This window comes from Hemicordylus capensis, chromosome 5 (assembly GCF_027244095.1).
Source record: "Hemicordylus capensis ecotype Gifberg chromosome 5, rHemCap1.1.pri, whole genome shotgun sequence".
NCBI classification, from domain to species: Eukaryota; Metazoa; Chordata; class Lepidosauria; order Squamata; family Cordylidae; genus Hemicordylus; species Hemicordylus capensis.
The window spans coordinates 93537827-93564511 of NC_069661.1; the positions used below are offsets into that span (position 1 = coordinate 93537827).

At 42.7% G+C, this 26685-nt stretch overlaps 1 protein-coding gene across 2 annotated transcripts in view; it reads left to right on the forward strand.

Moving 5' to 3' along the window:
- SGCZ (sarcoglycan zeta) overlaps positions 1–26685 on the forward strand; it is an 889976-nt gene that overhangs the window by 237906 nt on the left and 625385 nt on the right. The window contains exon 1 of one of the 2 annotated variants that reach the window (XM_053253769.1): positions 5242–5315. The exons of the other annotated variant lie outside the window; for it this stretch is intronic. Coding sequence (XP_053109744.1) covers positions 5307–5315 — 9 coding nt within the window. The 5' untranslated portion in view covers positions 5242–5306. Of the gene's footprint in view, positions 1–5241; positions 5316–26685 lie in introns of those variants that run through there. 2 annotated transcript variants of the gene reach the window in all.

Genomic DNA, 26685 nt, shown 5'->3' on the forward strand with positions numbered 1-26685 from the left:
CACACCCTGTCCAGGGGCGTATCTAGGGCGGAGCAGGCAGGGCACGTGCCCCGGGCGCCACTTGAAGGGGGCGCCATTTCTTAAAATTAATTTTTTTAAAAAAAATCTCCACCAAAACCAAAATGGCCACTGGGCATGCTCAAATGGCCTCTGTGAGGCCCTAGGCCAGGCCAGGCCTCGCAGAGGCCATTTGAGCATGCCCAGTGGCCATTTTGTTTTCAGTGGCCATTTAAAAAAAAAACTTATTTTAAAAAATGGCCTCCGCATATGCTCAAATGGTTCCTGTGAGGCCCTAGAGGCTCGTCTGGGGAGGGGGAACCTTTGCAGACCCCACAGGGCCTTTAGGAAGCCCCCTGAAGGGGCTACAGGTAATTTTTTTAATTTTTAAAAAATATATAATATAAGTCACTGTACACATATTCAGACTGGCACTATGTACAGAGAATCAGGCTTGTGAATACTGAGCTGAAGTTTATGAGCTAGGTTGTATTTATTTGGTCTTACTTTGCTTCTTGTGATAAGTGAGTGAAATGTGATGTCTTAATAATATGGCTATTAATGGTGAGTTTGTCTTTGAATCAGTGTGAAATCCTTAGTTAAGGCCCACTGGGAGTTTCTTGCTCTTTCTCTCATTTTAACTGTCTTTCTGAAAGACTAGAATATATTCCAAGCAGTGACACAGTTTACTCTGCATATCCTTTAATTATTTTCAGAGTATCTGGGAAAAGTCAAATTCTCCATTTATTTTTAAAACTTATGTAATAGTGATGCTACAATGCATAGTAGAGAATTAGACAGGCACTTCTATTTAGTTTTTCCAAGTACACCTCCACATAATATTTGGGTATTTCATGAGCCCTAGCATACTGAAATTTGTAGTTTTCCAGCATTTTTTTGGTTTGGCTACGTCCACTGCTAAATAGTTTTTGAAATATTAAAAGATTAACGAGCTTGATTTGTATTTTTCAGCTGATATTATGGTAAAGTTATCTGAAAGATGGGTGTCGGATGTTTGGACAGGGGGCGCAATTTCAGTGCTTGCCCTAGGCACTATTTTCCCTAGATACGCCTCTGACCCTGTCTCCCACAGAAGTCAACCAGATGCCCCTGAGAAGCCCCAAAGCAGGGCACAACACCCCTGTCCTGTTGTTGCTTCCTAGCAACTGGTTTCAGTGCTATGCTGCACCTAACTGTAGAGCAGAGATGCTATTAACCAGTGCGAATAACCACTGAAATTCCCTCTCTCTATGAATTTGTTAATCTCCTAAACATGAACTTATGTCCAAATCCTTCACTCTATCTTCTATAGGATTGTAGCTTTGAATTAACAGTCTAGGGAATGTACTTCAGTGGAGGGTAGGGATTCACAAAACCTCCTTGCCTTATTAAGCAGACCTGTGCCTAGAAACTGGAAATCTATGAAAGTGTATTATCTGAGGCTGGTTCAACAATATATCTTCCTTCTGTTTGTACTGGTATTGGATTGTTTTTTCTTTGCTGCTTGAGAGATTAAGAATTCTATTGTTTTTCTTTGTTGATAATAAACAAGTGCTTCAGTCTCATGCCAGTTGAGCCCCTTTATATGGGCAGTTGGGATTTTCCAAAGTGATGCTTTAATTGAAATGGCATCAGTCCCTGAGCTGTGAAGTAGGTCAGCACCAAACAGCTTATTGTAAGGCGTCGAGATCTGTTCGTTCGTGCATCTTGCAGCACTTAGTGGTTTGATGGTTTGTAAGAGGAAACATTTGATAGCTGAAATGGTATAATTTATAAGGGAAGTGTACCTTTTCAATTATGCAGGCTCTAATGGGGACAATGCATATTGTATGTAGCATATAGTTCTTGTAAGAGAAACTAAAAGCATGAACCATGTTTACTAGCAATCTCCAGGAGAATCAGCACAGCCAGTTACCTGGAGCAGAGGGCATTGTCCTGTGCTGCGTGTTTTGATATCCATATCAGTACAATTCCCATCATTTGTTCCAATGAGATTTGCATGAAGGCAACTGACAGGCTTCAGGCATATGCTTGGGACTCACAAGAAAGGTAGCTGCTGAGGCTATGGTGGACATAGTTGGTGGACCCTTGCTTGCAGCCAAGTTCAGCTTGATTCCTGTTACATGGTGCCTGCAAAAGCTGTTGTTTATTGGGGGCAGGAAACTTGATTGTCCTGAACATAATGTAGGCAATCTCTTTTGTTGAGAGTGGAATTCTCTTCCAAATAAATTTGCCAGGATCATAGCTTAAGGTGGTAGTATATGAAGATATCTAAACTTTTCACTAAAAGCAGGGTTCATGTCCATGCTGCAAAGATATAGCATCTGGCAAAAATGATAAAGCATACAAAAATATTAACGGTAGTAACAGATCTCATACACCCCTGCTAACTTGGCAAAGAGGCACCTTTTAATGCGGTGATTCTCTTTATTTAGCAGGGGGAGAGTAACTGGCCCTATCCACCCCCAGCACAGTACCTCCAGTGACTGTTGCTGGTGTCTATCTGATGTTTCTTTTTAGATTGTGAGCCCTTTGGGGACAGGGATCCATCTTATTCATTATTTCTCTGTGTAAACCGCCCTGAGCCATTTTTTGGAAGGGTGGTATAGAAATCAAATAAATAAATAAATAAATAAATAAATAAATAAATAAATAAGGTTCATGTTAGGAGTACAAGGGACATCAATACTATATATGTTATATGTGTATGGATGGATAGATAGATAGATCCACATCCACTTATAGTACTGATATATTTCCTGGACAGACTTAGAGCTGACTGACACACCTACCAAACTGGGAGTTTGGCATGTTCCATATGTTATGGGTGATAACATAACATAACTGCAAAGAGCGACCAATCTGTGAAGATGGGAACATATTGGATGAATTGATGTACACACATACTGCCTGCATGACTCAGTCATTAAAGTGTATAAATGGTGAGTGGGGGGCAGACTTGATACTGCTTAGAAGATTTCTGTTTTGGCAAGTTTTTGCCACATTTGGCTTAGACATTTCTTCAGGAAGGATTAAAAATGAGAAGATAAAACTTCATAGCAAAGTAAAGCGGGATATAAATGTAAAAATAATAATAACAACAATAACAACAACAATCCCCCCCCCCAGTGAGGCACTACCTTGGCGTGGTTGTGGGGCTTGCGTGCTCTGAGGAAGGTGAGAGCTATGCCAGAGGTCCAACCATACTGGACAGGTCTCACCACAGGAGCCAGACAAAGAGTGCCTCTCCCATCAACAATATGGTGAGACGTAACTTTAATAAATCTATACCAGATCGGTCGTCGCCCGGGTCAACAAGGACCACGCCAGGTGCTGGAGTCCCTGGACATCTGGTGGCAAATGGGCAACAGGACTCAGGATCTTCAGTTGAGCAACCAGGGCTGAAGACAGCAAAGTTACTGGAAGAAACGTCTCTTAACTGAAAAAAAAATACGAAAAATGCCAACAAGGAAATAATGATCTGCTATTACAAGTCTAGTCCAACTAGAAGAGGTTATTTAAAAAGAATGTACCAAATTTGGAAAGAGAAGCATCCAGATACAGAAATAACAGAACAAAGGCTAGCAGACCAGAGAAGATTCATAATAAGAAATAAAGTATTCACAGGAGTTGAGCTGGAAGAACTGCAAAGAGCAACACAGGCTCAAGATATGGAAGAATTACCAACAACTGAAGCAGTTGCTCAGGCGCAGGTGGAGGTGTTGGAAATAGAGGATGCCACTGTTGCTGAACTGAAGAAAGAAAAACAAGTCAAAATAATCGACATAGCAATACCAGGGGATAGCAGAATAGAAGAAAAAGAAATAGAAGAAATCACCAAATTCAAAGATCTACAAATTGAAATTGAAAGGCTGTGGCAGAAAAAGACCCAAATAATCCCAGTGGTAATTGGCTCCCTGGGTGCAGTTCCAAAAGACCTTGAAGAGCACCTCAACACCATAGGGGCCACAGAAATCACCATCAGCCAATTACAAAAAGCAGCATTACTGGGAACAGCCTATATTCTGCGACGATATCTATAACAACAGCAACAACATTGACAATAAAATTCTGGCATCCCAGGTCCTTGGGAAGGACTCGATGTCTGGATAAAACAAACCAGTCAATAACACCTGTCTGACTGTGTAAAATAGAGAATGCCACTGTGGCTGAACTGTTTCAAAATCAAACCCAGGCAACCTCCCCTTTGCCTTCACCTCAAAAACCCAAATGCCGTTTTACAGAAAAGCAACAAGAATTAGAGCAAAAAATAACTGAGCACATGAACCAAACGTAAGAGAAACCTAAGTATGTAGTACACCGCTCTGGGCTCCTTGGAGGAAGATCGGGATATAAAATGTAAAAATAAAATAAAATACATAAATAAATAAATAAACCACTCTGTCTTATTCATACTTCAGGCTGTGGAAGAGCAGTAAGAGGTTTCAAATAGGACCACCCAAACATAAGTCCGACCATGTTAACTTGTACTTATAGTGAGAAAGTTAACTTTGGTTAACAGGAACTTGGATAACTCATTCATGAAAGCTTGGATGGCTACACATAGTTTATTTTTATCCGCATATTGCCTGGGGACTTGGAAGGTATGCATTCAGCCTTTTCTTTCTTGAGCTTTCTCTCTTTTTAAGCCACTGCTGAATAAATCTGCCAGGCTTTGAAGAGGCATTTGAAAGTGGAAAATATTGAACAAAATTAACCAGGCATTTGAATTATCCAAATGTTTAGACTTGGCAGCAACATCTGAATGTGCATGGTTTTTTAATTATAGCTTATTAGCATTTTTGTGTTAGAACAATATATGCATAAGTATGCCTTAATGAGTAAATTCCCTAACTTGAAGGGCAGCAGTGGAAATGGGGAGAGGAAAGCAGAGAACATGAGGATGGTTGGAAATTAATAGGGATGTGGCTAGGAACTTGAAGTGAGCAATGGTGCCCACTAGTACAAGAAGCTAGGTGGCCAAAATACTTATTTTACTCTTAAGAACATAAGAACAGTGCTGCTGGATTAGGCTCTAGGCCAGGCCTGCTCAACTTTGTCTCGCCCCCACCACTATTTTTGGACTACAACTTCCATAATTCCCAGCCACAGTGGCTAATAGCCAGGGATTATGGGAGTTGTAGGCCAACAACTGCAGGAGGGCCAAAGTTGAACAGCCCTGCTCTAGGCCCATCTAGTCCAGCATCCTTTCTCACACAGTGGCCCACCAGATGCCTCTGGGAAGCCCACAAGCAAGAGATGAAGGCATACCCTCTCTCCTGCTGCTCTTCTCCTGCAACTGGTAAATAATGGAAATGGTGAGTTACCCTAACATCTAGGCCATATAAGCTGTGAAGACTTCATACAGTCTGATCTGTGATTGTGGCTATACAAATGAGGCTCCATACATCCACACTTTGCCTTGGTCTTTCAGTTGAACATTTTGCCACTGAGGCTGGAGGTGGTCTCTTCTGTTTCAGATTAAGATAGAATATGTATATGTGCATACTGTTGTGTTATCTATCTATCTATCTATCTACACACACACATACACCCCCCCACCTCCATTTCTAATGTTCAGCGTTGCTATAGTTCCAAACTTGCAAGCAGGAAAAATAAAAGCAGTACATGTTTTGAATTCTTGCTTGGGTACCTAGTGCTTTGTAAATGACAGTCATAAAAAATATTCATAAAGTTTGTTCAATTCATCTGTTTGGATGTCTCATATGTCAAGGCTGCTTCTTTATTGTGATATTGATGCTTGGCCGAGCCTTACAGCTTCTCAGTGGTGTGCTGAATTTCAAACAAGCTTCACTCGTTACAGCATTGACAGAGAAACCTTGACCATGTCGCCTGCAGTCTTAAAGGAATAATAAAGAAAAGACACTGACTTTATGGGCTCCACATTGTGTGTGTGTGTGTGTGTGTGTGTGTGTAGTATAAATCATCATCTTTTTGTGTTCCTTGATATTAATTTACCAGTGAGTGTAGATGTCATCTTGCATAAGTCAGTCTTCTTACAACTCTTGAATAGAAATAAGGAATATGTTTACACTGTGTTCTTTTTCTTTTCTCATGGGATTTCTTTCTTATTGATGCCATTTTCAGTGCCAATTTATGTTTAAGGGCTTTCCCCAGATAACAAGGGGATGAGGGATGTAATCTACATTTCTTTAGTGTTTTATTAGCATTGGTAGCAAAATATCTGGCCTCACACAATGGAAAGGAAGAATTGCCTTCTGGAGGGAGATCCTCTGTTTGCTGTTCAGCAAACAGCTAAACAGCTGTATCTTTACAAGAAAAGATACAGGGATGATGTGTGGGCAGCACAGAACTAATATTCTGCAATCATTTTATTATACTGAGATCTGACTCTTACATGAGACTGCCAGTAGTTTCCCATCCAACGAAACTATACCGATTTTGCTTCAGCAATGCTGCAGCAGGTACTTGGAGACCATTATTTAGACTCCCCACATTGATAAAATAGTTGAGAGGACCAAAGGGAGTGAACATATGCGTTAAGAAAGTTTCTTTTTCCTTTTTAAAGGGGTACATACTGTATGTGTTCTCTTGCTAGAGTGGTAGTGACATAGAGAGATGCTATAAGAGAGACTGGGAGAGTTGTGGGATTGCCTAGCAAATTTCACAACAAGATGACAGCAGGGACATTGGAACACTGGAGTTTGAACTCCTAGTACAGGAAGGTAAGTGCAAAGTGGATGGGTATAACTGAAACTTGGTGGGATGACTCCGAGAACTGGAATGTAGCAAGTGAGGGATATAACCTGTTCAAAGAAACAGAAAGGGACGGAGAATGCATTATATATGTGGACACCTTCACAGAAATCCAAGAGAGTTAATATCAAAGCCCAGTGGAGAACAGCTGGGTAAAAGTAAATGGAGAAGGAAATAGACATGTTGTCGTTGTCTACTACAGACTGTCATATCAAGAAGAGGGTATGGGTGCTGCTTTCCTAAAAATACAGATGTTTCAAGGAAGCAAGCATTAGTAGTAATGGGGAACTTCTGATATCCAGGGGCAACTCCTCCATCAGGGTGACAGCCTCCGGTGGCAAGTGTGTGCACCTGCACCTCAGCATGGATTTTACTCCACTGCCAGTGGCCACCATCCCCACCTCACCTCTGTTGCCCCATCCCTTAGCCTTTCTCTCTTGCTGGCCCCACCCCCACTTCACTGGCCCCAGTGCTTCCACCCTTCCCCCTCCACTAGACCTTCCTTGCCTCCTATGCCACAGTTTCATGTTGTAGGCCTGCAGTGAAGCCTCTGTCATCTATGAGAAATTATGGAGAAGATTGAGGCAACAATCTTGTGGCTCAATCTTCAAAACTCATACTGAGATCATATATAACTATGTAGTTTCCTCAGCTTCTCCCAAGAACTTGGGGTGAGTTATAGGTTGCCTTTGGACAGACCTGCAAAGAGTTTGCTTTTATACCCCCTGCATGCTCCCAGACGTTCAGAATCTGAAGTTTGGGAGCTGGCAAAGTGGGCAAGACTCGTGCGGGCTCCCTCTGACCTCAGCAGGACAGCTCGCACCAGCCAGTGGGTTGGCAGTCCACAGGAGGAGCGTTCTTCCTTACCTCTGGTTTGGGGAACAATCCCAATCTGGACATAAAGGAACAGGAATGGACCCTCAGTTGGGTGATTGGAACTCACTACAAACTGAGGGTTCATTCCCAGGTTTGGGGGCAAAATTGGAACCACGGTTGGGTCAGGTAACCTCAGTTCCGATAATTTGGACATTGCGGGGGCTGAACCAGAGGTGGCCTTACTGTGCTACTTTCTCTCTTCATCCCTACAACACCTCCAAGGTCTCACTAATGCTGTTAGTGAGCTTTGTGGTTGAATATTTCTATGAAACAAGCTGTCCCATGTTCAAACCTAGTCTTTCTGTCCACTTTACTACATTGGCTTTCATCTCCCTTTTGACTCCATTAACTACTATGCAAGAAAGGAGTTTTACTTAATATGTCTAGCAAATGCTCATGCATTTTGTATATAGCTACAGTGGATATTCCCTTGCCTGAAGAAGTTGGCAAACATTTAGAGAAAGAAAAGATAGCACAGACTTAAGTCTGTACTCATTGGTTTATTTGAAGAGAGCAGATCAGTGTGAAAGGGCCAGAGTTTTCAGTACATAAAAAGTTATGTTTACAGCCTAACTTTGTTCCTTGTTTTAAGTACACTTATTACTTGAAAGTGATTGCCTAAAAATATGTGATCCACTGTTCTGTCGCATATGCATTTTTGTGGAGTTTGAACTGCTGACTTGCATAATAAAAATTAGCTTTTTGTTGTTTTTCACATTTGCTATCTCTGCTGAGGCATCAGGCTGAAAAAAGAAAGGAGCTGCTCTTTGCTGTACACTAATGAACTCATTTACCAAGTTGCTCTAAGCACGATGCTGATAACAATGGTGTTGTGTGGTTGTCTGAAATGACATCCTTGGAGACAATGGGATTGTACAGTTGAAACTGAGGGCCCAATTTGGCTTTCCAGCCCTTTGTTATTGGGGTTGATGTGCTTTGTTCTCAAATCCCAGGCCGAATTTACAAAGATGGCAATTGCTTCTAACCTGAGCATCAAATTCCGTGAAGGGTAGTGACTATGGGGCCCATAAAGCTCCATCAGGTTTTCCTTTGACAAGACAAACAGCGGTATTTTCTTTTTCTGTGGAGAAATGAAACATAAAGGCTTATGGTTGTTGTTTTTAAAGCATGTAAAGAACTAGACAGAAAAAAATAACTTTGAGCTGAGCTTACTGAAGGCTTGTAACATAGAATAACTGTTTAAAGGCATAACAAACAGGGAATAATTGATGGAAGGTGATGCTATAGATGCTTCACATTCTGTCTGGGCTTTTCCAGATGGGGAAAAAACAACTGGGTATAATAATCCAGCCAAACTTAAGCACTTTGAAGCCACAGAGATTTAAATGTCCAAGTTTTAAGCACAAGAAAACTCTCAGTGTGTCTTAAAAATGTTTCACTCCGGCTGCATTCCTTCCCCCCTTTATGCATTACATGCTGTAGGCCCAGTAGTGCTATTTCAGGCCCCACAAATGGCTGGGTGGATACTTCTAAGCTCTTGTTAAGTAAAATCATTATAGGAGATGGGTACTTCAATGTTGTTGATGTATGAATATGGATACTTCAATATAAAATCATTATAGGAGATGGATACTTCATGTAAATCACATTCTCTAAGGGTTGCCATATTCTGGGTCTCCAAATCTGGGCACCGTAATTTACATATTATGTAACTGGCTTGCACACAATTTGCATATTATGCAAATTAGCAGGTACACTTTCCAGTGGGCTTGTATTTTCTCTGGATATCTACCAACAATAGTTGGGGAAGATATCTTTGCCCAACCATTTTCATTGACATATTAACAGCAGCAATAGAACCATCATCATCATTATCACAACAACAACAACAAGCCGACCCCGCACAGAGCATCTGTGTGCTCTTTGGGGCCAGCTACCCCTCTCTCTACACCCCCCCGTCTCCGGCGGGGCTGAGTGCAGCCGCCGCTGCCAGCGGGCCGAGTCCCGCCGCCAGCAGCGGGCCGAGTCCTACCGCCGCGGTTGCTGCCGCCAGCGGGCTGAGTCCTGCCGCCACCACCGTGCTGCCGGGCCAGGCCGCCCCCACCCCGCCGCTGCCGCACCACCACCACCGCACTGTCGGGCCGGGCCGGACCGGGCCGCCGCCGCCACCTCACATCTGCGGCCGGGCTGGGGCCCGCCGCGGCGGCCTGGCCCTCCGCCCCCGCCTCACATCTGCGGCCGGGCTGGGGCCCGCCACCGTGGCCTGGCCCGCCGCCTTGCCTCTGCGGCCTGGCCCGCCGCCTTGCCTCCGCAGCCGCCCAGCCAGCCAATTCTCCTGGGTGCGCCAGGACCAATCAGGCGCCCCTGCAGCGCAGCCAATCAGCTGGGCTGCCAGGACGCACGTTTGAAAGGCACACCCAGGAGAATTATATATATATAGATAATAATAATAATGTATAGCTTTTCAGTCAGGGCTGCAATTCTGCACACACTTACTTGGGAGAAGATCTGATTGAAACCAACGGTGCTTACTTCTAAGTAGGCATGCATAGAATGTAAAGCCCAAACCCTTAAACATTACAATACATAGCCTAGTAGGCAGGCAGTGATTTACATAAAAAGCAAGCTATCCTCTCAACTGCCTGAGAAAGATCCCCTGCTGATAAAAAAACAAAGCCAACATTGCTCAGGGGATTACTGCATTTGTGAAACTCTCCCAGCTAGCCTCCTGCCTTAATCCAAGTCCAGCGGTTGAGCAGAATAGTGACCTTACATTTAGCTCCATAACTCAACTTCTACAAGGGCTAGAGCTTAGCTTTTTCTTTTTTTAAAATGAAATCTGAAATCTGGGGGAATCTGGGTGACGTGCTTAAAACATTACCCAGAAAATCTAGGGAGATTGCAATGCTATCTAAGGAACATTTGGAAACTAAAAAAAAAATGTTTCAAAGTGTTTGAAATGGGTAGACATTGTTGCTAGAGGAGGGTGTAGTCCAACCTTTTGGGGGTTTGATTGTAGGGCTGCATGAGTATTTGATGCTTGAGTGGTATAAGTGAAGTGTTTTTTACTTCTAGAGAGTTTGGGTGGGGGGGAAGGTTACAGAAAAATACCATTTTTCAAATGCCACAAAATAGGAGATGTGTGTGGGGGGCGGGGCGGGATTTCTGTTGCTTGTCTCAGTGATGCAATGGCGCTGTAGGTCAGTGGTAGAGCATCTATAGGCCACCTCCACCCTCAGAGGGAAGATTCCTCAAAATAACAGTTGCAGGGGAGCGACCGCAGGAGAGAGGTCATGCCATCATCTCTTGCCTAGGGGTTTCTCAGAGGCATCAGGTGGGCCACTGTGGAAAACAGGATGTGGGACTAGATAGGCTTTGGGCCTGATCCAGCAGGTTATGCTCATCTGCTTTGCATACAGAAAATCCTAGGTTCAATCCTTGGCATCTCCAGATAGGGCTGGGAAAGACTCTTGCCTAAAAATTTGGAGAGCCACTGCCAGTCAGCATAGACAATACTAAGCTAGATGGACTTGGTATAAGGCAGTTTCCTTTGTTGCCTCCTAATAGGCACCACCTGTGAAAGCAGCACTATCCACACATCACTTGCAAATGAAAGCACTGTCCTGGCAGGGGTGAAGCAGCACTTATCTGGCATCCCAAATTAGGGGAGTTCTGGACATCCCTCTAGCCCTCTTCATACACTCTCCCCGTATTCAGCCACACACACACTTGTACCAATGTCCTCTGTGACCACACCGCAGAGGCGGAGCCACCATTTCAGGAATGGGTTCAAAGAACCTGGGGCTTCCGCCCTGCAGGGCTACACATCGCGCTCCAGTCACACCCCTGCATCTGACGTCAAATGCAGGGGCATTATTGCACTCGCAAAGGATGCCGCAAAGGGAGAGTCACTCCCGGTCATGCTGTGAACGTGGCGCTGGCTGGATTTTGCTCGTAAACGGGGCCAAGTGGACCAGTCACTCCCGGCCATGCTGCGAACGCGGCGCTGGTTTCTCTCGTAAACGGGGCCAAGTGGCCCGGTTTATGAGAGAAACCAGCGCCGTGTTCGCAGCATGGCCGGGAGTGATTCTCCCTGCCTTTAAAAGCAGGGAGAGCTACTCGGGCTACACTGTGAACACGGTGTTGGCCGGACTTTGCTTGCAAACTGGGTCGTGCAGCCCTGCTTGCGAGCTAAGCTATGCTTCCTGTGTCTGATGTCAGATGCAGGGGGCGTGGCTTAACTACGCACCCTGCATCTGACATCAGAGGTGTCTGATGCAGGGGGCAGGGCTAGGGCTGTGTTGGTGGGCTGAACCCGGGCCACCGCTGGTCTCCCTCTGCCCCTGTTACACACCCTGCTCTCCCCACATTCAGTGCTTGTCTTATTTCTTGCACAAGCAAGCACTGAAGATGAGGAGAGTTTCTCCACAGATTTTACAACCCCTGCTGGCAAGTATTCTTTTATAACATAGAAGGACACTCTCCCCACATCCAGTGCTTGCAGGGGATGTGGTCATTGTAATGATTGTTGTAATTTTGAGATAGTCCCTGACACAGAGCAGCCGGGAAGGTGGAGCCTATTCCACTTAGAACCAGTTTTAGTGCAAGGTGTACTCAGCACACTTTAGGTTTGTTCTCTCTGCAATAAAGAAGTGTTATTTTCTTGTTCGAGTGCCTGTCCTTGTGTGGGACCCAAATTATTACATGGTGTCAGAAGTGATGAACAAAAAAGACACAGAAGCAGTCTGTTTTCCACCACTCTGCAGAACACTGGGAACAGAAAGTCCCAGGAGCCCCCCATAAGGCCTGAGGCCTGTTGACAAGAGTCTGTGAACTGTAAGTTAAAAATGGAGTTCTTGCAACCTCCCCCTTTTACTTCAAATGTCTGGAAATCTTTCAGAATCCTGGAGAAAATTCAGGCAGAGGTTTGAACTGTATCTTGCCACTGCAGAGGCTGAGGACAAACCTGATAAAGCAAAATTATCTATCCTGTTGCATGTAGCGGGGGAGGAAGCACTAGAGGTTTATAATAATTTTTCACTTAGCAGAAGATGAAGAGGGGAAAAAAGAAATTTAGTGAAATCATTAGGAGATTTGAGGAGTATTGCATGCCAAGAAAAAAATGAGAGATTTGAAAGGTATAGATTATTCGCATGCAAAAACTGGATGAAAACTGGATGAAACTACAGAACAATATGTTACAGAATTAAATACTCTCAGCAGTACCTGTTCTTTTGGGGACCTGACAGTTTCACTCATTTGGCTGAGGATTATTTGTGGATAATGTAGTCTGTGAAAGGCTACTGCATGAGGAAGGCCTCACTTTAGAAAAGGCTCTGAAGATTTGCAAGGCTGCAGAAAGTGTGGAATTCCAAGTAAAAGAATTGATGGCATCTGAGGAAACTATGCCTGAACTCAATAGGCAAGATGTGAGACAACAAAAGCACACTCTAATAATGCAACAGCCAATTAAGAAAGCTCACATTAAGGCCAATGGTAGCTCGAGACAAGAATGCAAGAACTGTGGCATGCACCATGTTCCTAGACAGTGTGCTGCATTTGGAAAACCCTGTTATACCTGTGGCAAGCAAATCCATTTTGAAATACTGCAGGTCACAAATGCTGAAACTTCAAGTGCATACTGTTTACCAGCTCCTGAGAGAGGAGTAGTATGTGGATGTAGTAGAGTCAAATGGAGTTACAAGCAGAGACTGCATCCAACCAATGGAGCTGAATGGGACAATTATAGCCTTTAAACTGGATACTGGTGCCCATGTCAATGTTTTGCCTGAACATGAATATAGAAGACTGAAACCTAGGCCAAAACTTCACTCAGCTAATGCATGGGTCACTGGGTATTTAGGATTGTAAATACCAGTTATGGGACAATGTATTGCCAGCAATACCTACAAAAATACCACATATAAATTTGCATTCCTCCTTGTACTTGAACGAAGAGTCCTCGTTTTGGATGTGGCTGCCTGTGATAAACTTAATCTAGTAAAACATGTATTTACCTTGCAAACCCTTATTACTCCAGAATGGTTGAGTTCGGAATGGTTGAGTTCCTTGATCATTGTGGATAAGCCTAATGGCAAGCTGCAGATCTGCCTTAATCCTAGGAGTCTTAACAAGGCTATTAGAAGGGAAGATTCCAAACTGCCTACTATGGAAGGAATTATGGTCCAATCTGCAGATGCTTGCTTCTGCACAAAATCGAATGCATCATCCAGATTTTGGGAACTGAAACTCAGAGAAGACAGTTGAAAACTCTGCACTTTTTAAATACTCCATGTGGTTGGTACAGATTTTTGAGACTCTCATTTGACATCACCTCAATTCCTGAAGTGTACCATACAACAATCCACAGGATTTTTGAACATATTGATGGAGTTGACACTTCAACGGATGACATCATTGTTTGGGGCACAACCAAAACAGAATATGATGGGAGACTTCAGGAGGTCCTGGAGGCAACCAGAGCTGCAAATTTGAAATTAAATAAAGACAAATGTATGTCTGGAGTGACTGAACTCACATTTTGGGGAGACGTTATCTTGAGTGCTAGGATGAAGCCAGATGAGAAGAAAACCGAGGCCATTGACATGATGCCACAGTCTCAGCCAAAGAAAGATGTGTAAAGGTTTTGGGGTATGGTAAATTATCTGGGAAAATTCATACCCGACTTGTTCACTAAAGCTGCACAGCTATGGGCCATGCTTGAAATTAAAAAATGAATGGTTCTAGGATGTACAACAGGAAGAAGCATGCACTGCCTTGAAACAAGAGCTGAAGATGGTTCCTGTGCTAAAGTTCTATACCCCAGGGAAGTCAATTAAAATTTCAACAGATGCATTATAGTTTTGGTTTGGTACAGTGCTTCTACAGAACCATGATGATCTGTGGCTACCAGTAGCAGATGGAAAATACAACAAATCAAACATGAAACATGTTGATGGATCAATGCTGTTACTGCGAGAACAGATCATCAAGGGCTGGCTAGAGAACTGCAGCTGCTGCGATCTCACCATAAGAAACTACTGAAACTGTAGACATAAACCATCAGTAATTGATGGAGTTGTTTTCAAAGGCAGCAACATGGTGATTCCACAGAGACTCCAACATGACATGCTTTGGAAGATGCATGAAGGCCATTTAGGGATTGAAAACTGTTTGGTTTTTTTTAAGCACGGGGTGTCATGATTTTTACAGAATTGGCAATATCTTGATTGATTGAGATATTGCCAGTACTGTAGAAAACTGCTTCATCTGTTTGAAGTATCAACCATGCCAGGAGCCTGAGCTCCTGAACCCACACCATGTACCGTAGAGGGCACATGAGAAAGTTGGTACCAATCTGTTCACATGGAACTCGACTACATTTCTGATAGTTATAGATTATTATTCCTTATATCCTGAGATTTGTATTTTGTGCAGTACTAGCAGTGCATCAGTTATTGCCAGGTTGAAAGCAGTGTTTGCAAGGAATGAAATTCCTCATGATGTTATTAGTGATAGTGGGCCCCAATATTCAAGTTTAGAGTTCAAACAGTTTGCTAGGAAGTGGGAATTTCATCATACTCCCTCTAATCTCTGCGTCCCCCCCCCATTTAATGGTCTTGTGGAAAGATCAATTCAGTGAAAAATTGGCTGAGAAAAAAAGCAAGGATGGTGGAGGAGACCTCTATCAAACACTTTTGGCTTACTGCAGTACACCTCTGGAAAATGGCTACTCCCCAGCACAGTTATTGATGGGCAGGAGGATATGTTCCACACTGCCCATAGCAGATGCCCTATTGCTGGGTAATGGTGGTGGCAGTATAAGAGAGAAAGGAAGCCCTGAAATGACATCAGTACTTTGACAGGAGAGCCTGGGAGCTTCCAGGACTGAAACCAAGAGATTGTGTTTGTATGAGGAACCATAGCTCCAATGTTTGGGACCAGCAGAGCACTATTAAGCAGTTAGTGCCACCACAATCTTATTTCAGATGGACCAAGGGAAATTTATCAGCATAACTAGAGAATTCTCCGAAGACTACCAAAAGGGCTTCTGTGTGGCACTGGAAATTAACTTCGAAATTGCTCTCCATTAGCTGGTTTGCCTGCAGTACCAGAACAGTGCCACTGCAGTTCCAGAACAAGCAGAACAACACCTGGAACATCTACAAGAGACCACTGATTATGACATGAGAGCAGCCACCCTGGCAATCCCAGCAGAAGGTAAAGGCCCTAGTGAGACTCATAGAATGCTGCTAAAATGTTTGACATAGGGCAGGTTCATGGGTGGTAAAGATGTACTCCAGAGTGAAGTGCTGGTAACTTCTCCTCTGTAGAAGTACTCTAGGCAGGTGGCTATCCTTTTGTTGTTTGTTAAGGGGAAAAATACAATGATTGTTGTAATTCTGAGATAGTCCCTGACACAGAGCAGCAGAGTTAAAGTGGAGCCTATTGTTCCACTATTTCTGTCTGGTTCATGACTATAATAAAGATTCCATTCCATTCCACTTAGAACCTGTTTGTGCAGGCTGTACTCAGCACAGTTTAGTTTTATTCTCTCTGCAATAAAGTGTTCTTTTCTTGTTCAAGTGCCTGTCCTTTTGTGGAATTCAAATTATTACAGTCATGGAGTGTGTCTGTGCATAGGGCATGGCTTGCTGATGCAGTTCTGCTCCTGTGTTCAGGTTGAATGTAGGGAGAATGTATGAAGAGGGCTTCGGTTACCGTCATCAGCTTTGTCATCATGTGAAACCTATAATGAATTCAGTTGTGAGATTTTGAACAGTTGAGAAATGTTGAGGGCAGTGAAAGGTTTGGACTAAAAGATCTCCAAGATCCCTTTTAGCTCTCAAATTCTATGATGATTCTAAGACTGCTGAAAGTTTTCAAGGGGATCCCGTGCACATCTGTGGCAAATTATTTGAACAGCGCTCATTGCTCATAATATGTCAGTGAGGAAAGTGGAATTAAAAAAAAAAAAAGATCATCACTGAAATTGACATAATTAGCTTTTTATCATCTGGGACTGTGCACTGTGTAGGAGCATGATCTGTGTGGAGGCTTTCTCAGACCTCCTATGTACCCTCCCTTCTGCCAGGCTGAGAGAGTTACAAGTGCTGAAAGGGCTCCCCCACCACACCAGCTCTTAGGAGTTTTGTTTCAAAAGTACAGCAGTGTATGCAAAAATCAATTTGGTGAGTGAGGGACTAAGAAGTAGGAATGTGTAGAAAGCAATAAATTTCTTTTATCTTATTTGTTTCATTTGGTTTCCCTTGAAAATTCTCAGATGTTTGCCTCAGGAGGAAACTGAATTTTGCTTTGAATTCATGTGGATATATATATTTTTTTAAACAAAAGACTAAGTGAAATATGAGGTATGTGCAGACGCAGCCTGAATGTGTTGACCTTTTCCCATATATTACTTGGTATTCTACTTAACGTGTTTGGGGGGCATGGAGGAACCTAACTCCTATCTGCATAGCATAAATATTTTTAATAATTACAGAATAATGAAATAAAAATACTAGAGGTATCTGTTTTCAGAGAAGTGAGGAAAAAGGCAAAGATAAGGCTTCCATTTCCTGACTTAAGTTGACTAAACAAAAACAAAATAAAACTCTGTGTACTGAGCCAAAAAGTTTGCTCCTGAAGATTGGAGTCAGTTACAACCTGGCAGCTAGATGATATGGTACATTTCTTGTACAGCTCAGTTCTCTGATTCTTACCTAGGGACACATTTCAGAAATCCTCCTTAGTCTCTAAGACTGTGTGTAAAAAACAAACAAAAAACCCTCCAACTTCTTGGCATAAATCAATCTGATGAGAATGTTATCACAAAGAAGCAGATCATAAGGAAGCATGGGCTGATGTTTCTGTGGCATAAAACGTCCTATCAAGCTCAAACCCCTTAATCTTGGTTGCAAGATTTTTAAAAAAGATATTAACACTTGAGGTTACCCGTCTTGCAATGTTGATATATCGGAATTTGCCCCAGGTGGGAATTTGCCAATTTCACAGAGAAATGTTTCTCTTTTCATGGTGGAATGAGTTTTTGTGGGGTTTTTTTAAACTTAAAAAAAATGAAAAATGCTGTGCTGTGTTTGCACACTTATTACAATGAGGTCTTTCTGTGTTTTCTGGCAGCTGAAGTATTTTCTGTAGCTCTAATAACAAGACTATGTGGGTGGGGGAAAGTGTGTCTCTCATTTGTTATTAAAGGGACAGTCACTTAATATTCTGAACACTTTCTCAGGGAAATAGCCCATCTGTGTTTTAGGCTCAGAGTAGTAATATCTACTCCTAAAATGCCACCTCAACCATTTCTCCTTGGAGTGACATTTGAAGCTAGACTATCTAAGACAACATGAATACTGTCAGGCAAATTTTCAGTTCTTCTAGCTATGGTCTATAATCATAACTGACATTTCATTCAAAATGGTTTAGGAAACTTAAATTTATATTGGGTAATAAGCTATGATGAACATCAACGATGGGAGAAAAATGGGTAATAAGCTATGATGAACATCATCGATGGGAGGAAAATCAGAATTGACTCATGGGTCATCACAAATGTCAGAGACGTCAAAGGAAGTCGCACAGAGGTTTCTTTCTACCCACTTGTTGCAACCTGTTGCCTGTCAGATTTACCCATACATAAATGAAGTGTAAGAATCAAAATTACATAGAACGAGATCAGTGTTGAGGTTTATTTACCGATAACAAGTCAAGGGGTCTCCAGCCACTTTGGTGCACATTGTAAATTTTCAACAGGTTTTTTTAAAAAGTGGTTTGGAAACTATTGTGCTTGTTCATGCAGGTGATGGCAGGAACTTGTGTATGTTCTCTGAGGCATATATGTCCTGGAGGTCCCAGCCTGGTATGGGACTGGATGGCCAGGAGGCTTGAGTAAAGGCTGAACTTTCTGTAGGGTTGAGATGCTGATTAAGTGATCAGTAAAATATTTTCAGTTGTGAAAGGTTGATATTTGTGATCAGATATTCCATGAAAATCCAAATACCCTTATTTAGCTTGTACCTATTTTTTAAAAATGCATTATAGAATCACCTGATACCAAAGGTAGGAATGAGGTATCTTTGGTTCCCCTGCCTACATCAGCAAGGGCTTTAAATAGAAGCAGACACTTCTGCTTTGCACTATTACTTCATCTAGGAATCAGAGCAATGTTAACATGAAAAAGGGCTCCAACCTTGCAGTTTTCCCATCCCCAACTGCTTTTGTATTTGCTTTTGGAAAGTACCTTTTGGAATGATGTGGACAATACCTCCCCCTGCACATGGGATTAGGAAGGGGGTGCATTGAGAGAGCACCCATCATGACATCCTCCATGGATGTCCTGATGTCCTTCTTGCACATCCTTTATTCCACTGGAGGCTGTTAATCCAAATGCCCCTTCTACACAGACTCCAAATACTATTTTAATGCACTTCTCAAAAGCAAGTACAAAGCAGTTGGAATTGGAAAAACTGCAAAGTTGGGGTCTTGTTTATTTTAACCTCATGTGGGAATGAGAGCAAAGTTATGGTTCTGGTGCAGAGCAGTATTGTCCGAACCAGCCCTGCTTAACACTATAAAATGGAATTAAAATTAAAATAGGATTTTAGTCTTCAAATGTAAATGATGCCAAAGTTGTAGTTGATTTGGGTTGTGAATAGCAAATGGTTGCCAAAGGAATACTTTTTGGGATTTGAAAAAAACATTTGACCTCCCCAAATGTACCTGGGGTGGGGGGGTGCCACAACTACTCCCTGGAAAGTATTCTGCTGAGCCCTGTTTACTTAAATTCATGTATAGAATCACACTAAGGTACAATAGAAATGGAGCTGTCAGTCTCTTATCTGTGAAGAAAAGCTGAACCTCTTTAAAAGGCTCAAGTATTAACTATAATCTGTTGCCGTGTGGCAGAAAGTGGCGGAGCACCCATACTACCACAAGAGACCCTCCAAAATGTAATTGTATTAAGTTTTAGGAACTGGATAAAAATGTTTGTATTCTGTACTGCTTGGCGCAAGCTGCTAATGTTCAGTGGTGATGGTGAATCCGACACAGATTCAAGCTTGTTTCACTCAGTGTTAACGTGACTTTTTGTTTAATTGTATTTAGTGGAGTTTGGTGTTCTGTGTCTGCAGCCTTAAAGGGTTTGAACTGTTTTGTATCAACTTGATAATTTCAAAGTGGAAAGATGGATTATGCATTTTAAAAATACAATATCATTACAAATATTAGACAAGTGCGTATATTATGTGTAGAAATGATTCATTCCTCATTCCCCCATTTTATTCACTTTTCTAAAAGATTGCTTCAGAACTTTCACATTGTTCCTATTTTGAGAGAGCAGCTTTACCAACCATGTGTCAGTATATTGTGTGTGTGTTTGGTGTGCACATGCACACTTGTGCTTTCATGAACAGTCATAAGGACACAAGACAAGCCCTGCTGGATCAGGCCCAAGGCCTATCTAGTCCAGCATTCTGTTTCACACAGTGGCCCACCAGATGCCTCTGAGAAACCTACAGGCAAGAGGTGAGGGCATGCCCCTTTTCTTTTGCTGTTGCTCCCCTGAAACTGGAATATAGAGTTAGCTTGCCTCTGAGGCCTATAGCCACCACACTAGTAGCCATTGATAAACCTGTCCTCCGTGAATTTGCCTAAGCTCCTTTTAAAGCCATCCAAGCTAGTAGCCATCACCACAACCCGTGGCAGAGAATTCCATAGATTTATTACGTACTTTCTGAAAAAGTACTTCCTTTTGTTGGTCCTAAATTTCCCAGCCTTCAGTTTCATGGGATGACCCCTGGTTTTAGTGTTGTGAGAGAGGGAGAAAAATTTCTCTCTGTCCACTCTCTCAACTCCATGCATAATTTTATACACCTTTATAATGGCTCCCCATTGTCACCTATTTTCCAAACTAAAAAAGCCCGAGATGCTGTAGCTTTGCTTCAACATAAAAAAGGTGCTCCAGGCCTCTGATCATCTTGGTTGCCCTCTTCTGCACCTTTTCCAGTTCTACAGTGTCCTCCTTAAGATACGGTGACCAGAATTCACTATTCTGTACGGTGTACTCCCTGTACCGGAGTACAGGGGGAGTACTCCAAATGTGGCCACACCATTGATCTGTATAAGGGCATTATAATGTTAGCATTTTAAATTTCAGTTCCCTTCCTAATGATTCAAAATATGGAATGTGCCTTTTTCACAGCTGCCATGCAGAGTCGACACTTTCAGCAAGCTGTCCCCCATGACCCATGACTTCATATATATATGAAGATGAGGATTTTTGCCCACATATGCATCACTTTACACCTGCTTACACTGAATCACATTTGCCATTTTGTTCCCACTCACCCAGTTTGACAGATCCTTTTTGAAGCCCCTCACAATCTGTTGTGGATTTTACTACCCTAAATAGTTTATTGTCATCTGCAAATTTGGCCACTTCGCTGCCTACCCCAACTTCTGGATCATTTATGAACAACACTGGTCCCAGTACAGATCCCTGGGGGACCCCACTTCTTACTTACTTCCATTGTGAAAACTGTCATTCCTACCCTCTGTTTCCTGTCCAACCAGTTACCAATCCACACATGAATATGTCCCTTTATCCCTTGACTGCTAGGTTTATGCAGAAGCCTTTGGTGGGGAACTTTGTCGAAAGCTTTTTGGAAGTCCAAGTATACTATGTCAGTCAGATCACCTTTATCCACATGATTCTTGACACTCTCAAAGAACTCAAAAAGGTTAGTGAGGCAAGACTTTCCCTTGTAGAAGCCATGATGGTTCTCCTTCAGCAAGGCCTGTTCTTCTATCTGTTTAACAGTTTTGTCCTTAAGTATGCTTTCCATCAACTTTCCCAGTGCAGAAGTTATGCTAACTGTCTGTAGTTTCCCAGATCCCCCTTGGATCCCTTTTTGAAAATGGGAGTTACATTAGCTACTTCCTAGTCTTCTGGTACAGAGCCTGACTGTAGGGACAAGTTACATATTTTTGCTAGGAGATCAGCAATTTCACATTTGAGTTCCTTCAGAACTCTTGGGTAGATAAAACATATTTCAGTACTGCCAAAACATCATCAGCACATTCCAAAGACTGATTTGGGACATACATAGCAGAGTCATAAATGTTCCATCACACCACTTCAGCCAAGTTATTTCTACCAATTTTTCATCATTTTAGTTTTGTGATCCTTCCGGTTTGTCCTAGTTATGCTAATCTTGATAGCTGAAGTGCCTTCTCATCTATTGCTCCCCCCACCATGCTAAAATTAAAAGTCTACAGCTGAACAAAGCCCACAGCAGAATGGAACTATAGACCACATTACATCATAATGCTCAGAACTTCAGAAAAAGAAGACATTAAGCTGTTTGCCATGATGATGCAATTGATATTTGAACCTAATAATTGTTTTTAATCTGACCTTTTAAAATTTAATTTTATGACTTGTATCTGTGTCTATGTTATCGTTATAAGCCACCCCAAACAGTATTGCACTGGAGGAGCGGGATATAAATATTTTTAATAAATAATAATAATAATAATGTAGAACATCCTTATGGCAAATTCGACCCCTTCCTGGTATATGATTTTCAAGCTTTTATCATGTCTCAGTAACGTAATGAGAATTCTGCCGCACCCTCATATCTACCAACACCATGGCTTTTGGTGAATGTGAGATACCAAATGCAGGAACATAGTCATGTGGTTTGAACTTGTAAACATCATAGGGAGAGGGAGAATTTAACATGTGGATGCTCTTAATGCCCTGGGGTGTTTGGTTAGCACCCCAGTGTGGGAATTATCTCTTAGAGGGGGTCAGCTCCACCAGTTTTAATTTGTGCAAACGTTTGGTCTCAAAAAATGACTGTATTGAGACAATGTGATAGTTTCAAAATAAATAGAAGAATATATTTGAGGGAGGGGGGATACAGAAAAGAGAATTGTGTGATTAAAGCAAATAAAAAGATGTTTCTAGATAAATCTACTATTATGAGGTGTTTTAGCTTAAATTCTAAAAATTGTGTTTCTAAGTAAACCAACTGCAATGAGGCATTTTAAATTAAAGTCTAATTGTGTAAGATGCCAGGTGGGCAAGAGAAAGAGGCTTTTGAAGAAGGAGGAGGTAAAGTAAAGATAAAGTGTGCCATCGAGTTGGTGTTGACTCCTGGCGACCACAGAGCCCTGTCTTTGGTAGAATACAGGATGGGTTTACCATTGCCTCCTCCTGCGAAGTATGAGATGATGCCTTTCAGCATCTTCCTATATCACTGCTGTCTGATATAGGTGTTTGCCATAGTCTGGGAAACATACCAGCGGGGATTCAAACTGTTAACCTTTGGATTGCTAGTCAAGTCATTTCCCCACTGCGCCATTAGGTGCCTTGTAAATTGTGCTGTTGAGTCAGTGTCGACTCCTGGCAACCACAGAGTCCTGTGGTCGTCTTTGGTAGAATACAGGAGGGGCTTACCATTGCCTCCTCTTGTGCAGTATGAGATGATGAGCCTATTCCCACGATCACTAGAAAGAGGGCTAAGGGAGCCTAGCCCACTTTCTAGTGATTGTCAGTACTAGTGTTGTGAATGGTTTTTGGATTTACACACTTTAAATAGGTTTCTACTACGGACAGGCCAGTTCAGAGATTGATTTCCCTCTGTAAGCTAATAACTAAGCAGAGGTGGTTTAAAAAATATTAAGGTAGTTTTATTTACAATTAATATACAATTAAAAGTCCTCAAAATAGTTGTTAAGATAAAGTTTTCTGAGAGCAAGCTTCTCTTAGAAGCCGACGTCCTTTTTACAATTTAAATTCCACAGTCTAAGACAAGATAAAACAATTCCAACTTTTCCCAATATGAATTGCAATGTACACATCATATTTCTAGGTCTCCCCACACCTAGTTTTGTACCTTGTGCTCAATCTTAAAATAAAATCTACTTCCATGATTTGATATACTTACAATCAGGTATGAACCTTGATCAGGGGTTCACACCTGATGGCGATGAATCCTTGGAGAGATCCCTTGACCAATCAGCTAGCTTACACCATCTCTCCGCTTAGTTTCAATGTTAAATGCTGAGAGGCAAAGGCCTTAGTGCATAGCAAGTTTTTAGATCCCTTTTTTGTTCAGGGAGGGTTCAAGCAAAGTCAGAAAACAATCCCCTATTTGTACCCAGATATGGCCATGAAGGCCACTGGTCTTTGCTCTCCCTTGCTTTTCCGTAACTAGGTGGATTTTATTTTAAAAAACCCACACAAAACCTAGGGAACTGTAGAGAATAACAAATAACAACATGCCCTCAACGCTTACGCAGAGACCTAAATGTCAGCTCGACCTCTGAGATGGTGGCCCAAAAGTCTGCAAGTCACAACACTACAGAGAAAACCCCATTCCTTCCTGGGTGAGAACAACTTGTTTATCCTCAATATTTAGAGGGCTCCATAGAGATTGTTCTTTAATGATGATCTGTCCATATATGCTGTATAAATATTATGCCTGTATTGTGCTCCACACTCTGTGCTCCACACTCACCCAAACAGGCCAAGTTCCAAGTTAATCGGAACATACTGCTGTCACATTTACAGAACCTTTCATGATTTTAAACAGAGCGCAGGCCATTTGCTTTGCCCTGCACAACCATTCAGAACCAGGCCGAAGTACAAGCCCAGGCCGAAATAGGCAAGCTTGGTGAGCCAGGCCGAAATAGATAAGCCCGCAGGCAAGCCTGGTGGTTCCAAGGCGGCTAGCCTACCTAGTTCCCCCTCCCCTTAAACGAGGTTAGCGGAGCAAGCACTTATGCTCTCCACCAATATCTGCAGCTCCCACCATCTCTGTGACGGAACTGGTAGTTGTGTGGGTGGCCGCCCAGGGCTGCAGGACTGCTCGTGTCCGGGGAGAGTGGGCTAACCCTGTTTGGCACTTCACATGGGTCATGTGAAGTGCCTCAATGTCTTTCAGTATCTTCCTATATCGCTGCTGCAGTAGCTTAGATCTAAGCAAGAGATAGTTGCACCTAGTTGCTGGAGAAATGACCACCTTCACCTGTTCTGGACGACGGGACTCCTGGGAGGGCTGCAGAGACATGTCCTCCGAGACAGCATGATTGGAAGCAGGAGGGTTGCAGGGATTAGTAGAGGGAGAAGTGCACACGAGAAGGGTATCTTCATGGGGCCAGCTTCCTATGGTGACTAGGCAAGCTGGATAGATTGGCAGAAGGAACGATCCGGAAAGTGGCACGAAAAACTGGGCACCCCCAGTTGTAATGGTGGGTGCGCAGCAGATTGCCCAAGCTGCTAGTGATTTCAATCTCTTTTTGAGTTGTGAGAGAGCACGAAGAGAGATCAGTGGAGTCCCAAGTATAGCACATGATGGCGTATACAAGGAAGCACACTGGTTCATGGAAGTGGGGATACTTATATCCCAGAACATGCCTTGGGGGCAAATTCCTACTGCCCTACTTGTCTGATTAGAAGTGCCAGGATGGACCTGCACGGAATGCACTGTTGCTGAGCTTTCTTCCTGAGTGTACAATGCCTAGATATGCCAATAAGTGCCAAGCCTAGATATGCCAAGAAAACCAGAGTATTCAGGTGTGCAAGAGAGTATCTGTGCCAGGATGGGCTCTCCAGTAATCCTATGAATAATTTCAATAGATACATTTCTAGGTCTACCTCACTGACTCATCATCTTTGTGACTGGGAGACCATTTCTTCATTACCTTATCTACTTTTCTTCCTGCTTGGCATAACTGGGTCGTTAGTGTGTCGTTATCTCTTGTGAGAGGATTAGGGGAGTTAAGGCAGTTCACTGTAAGTGCAGAATGGCCTTGGATGCCAGTTAACTTGCTGTGATTAATTTCTGGAGTCTCCTTAGGTAGGGCTCCTGCATAGGGAGGGTTGTGTGCATCTTGATCCCCGTTCCAATTTGCTTTGTTTGCAGCCAAATCTAGGAGCGACTAGCCCATTGCCAATTAAGTGACCTGTCCCCATGTGTACCATAAACTGGGAGCTCACAATGCGGCGCAGCTCCTGAGCATATCCAAAGTGCACTCTCCAAGCCTAGAGATACAACTGCAAACAGGGAGGCTCCTGGGAGGTGGGCAGAATAAACACTGCTAGCAACAATGCCATTTTTGGGGCAGCATCCCTATATCAAATTAACATAGGCTAGCGCTTTGGCATATTCTCTTGCCCCCTTAGTGTAGGTTTCAATTGGTGGTGGTGGTGGTGAAAGAAAGGACAGCTGATAGCCCAGTAGCCAAAGTAATCTTCTTCTTAGTAGTATTTTACACTTTTCAAAGCTAAGGAAACAAAACATACATGGAAACTAGGCACCATGAGAACCAACTTCTCATGTGTCTTGTTGTACCATTAGAATCCATATTCTCTACCACCAGAGACCCATATTCCTCTCTGCTAATTTTCCCGCTTCAAATACATTTTGAAAGGAAGGTCGCTTATGAAGCTTTCCTATCTTGCACTGAGTGACCCTGGCTCTGATTTTTCAGGTCAAACAAACCATGATTTAAATCACATGTTTTAAAATCTTTTCTGCCTTTACATTACAACTAGTGCCATCTGTTTTGCATTTGACTCACCATATGGTGCAGTGGAGCCAGCATGGTGTAATAGTTAGAGTGTTGTCCTAGGACCGGGGACACCTGAGCTTAAATCCCCATTCATCCTTGATGCATATTGGGTAACTCTGGGCTAGTCACTTCCCTCTCAGCCTAACCTATCCTACAAGGTTGTTGTGAGGAAAAACTTAACTATGTACACCACTCTGGGCTCCTTGGAGGAACAGTGGATTATAAATGTATGTATGTATGTATGTATGTATGTATGTATGTATGTATGTATAAGAAAGAACGAACAAACTCACATGGTCCTTAGCAATGTTCATTTGGAGATCCTAGGTCCAACTGCTGTAATAATTCCATCAGTAAGATAAAATGTTTGAGTAAGCAGTTATAAAAAAATAGTTTTGCATATTAGCAGGGCTGGTCCTACCAGGAAGCAGGGTGAAATGGACTGCAGATTGTAAGTTAGGTCTCAGAGACAGCATGGTAGCCCACCCAGCAACCTTCACCTCACCCCCATGAATGGTT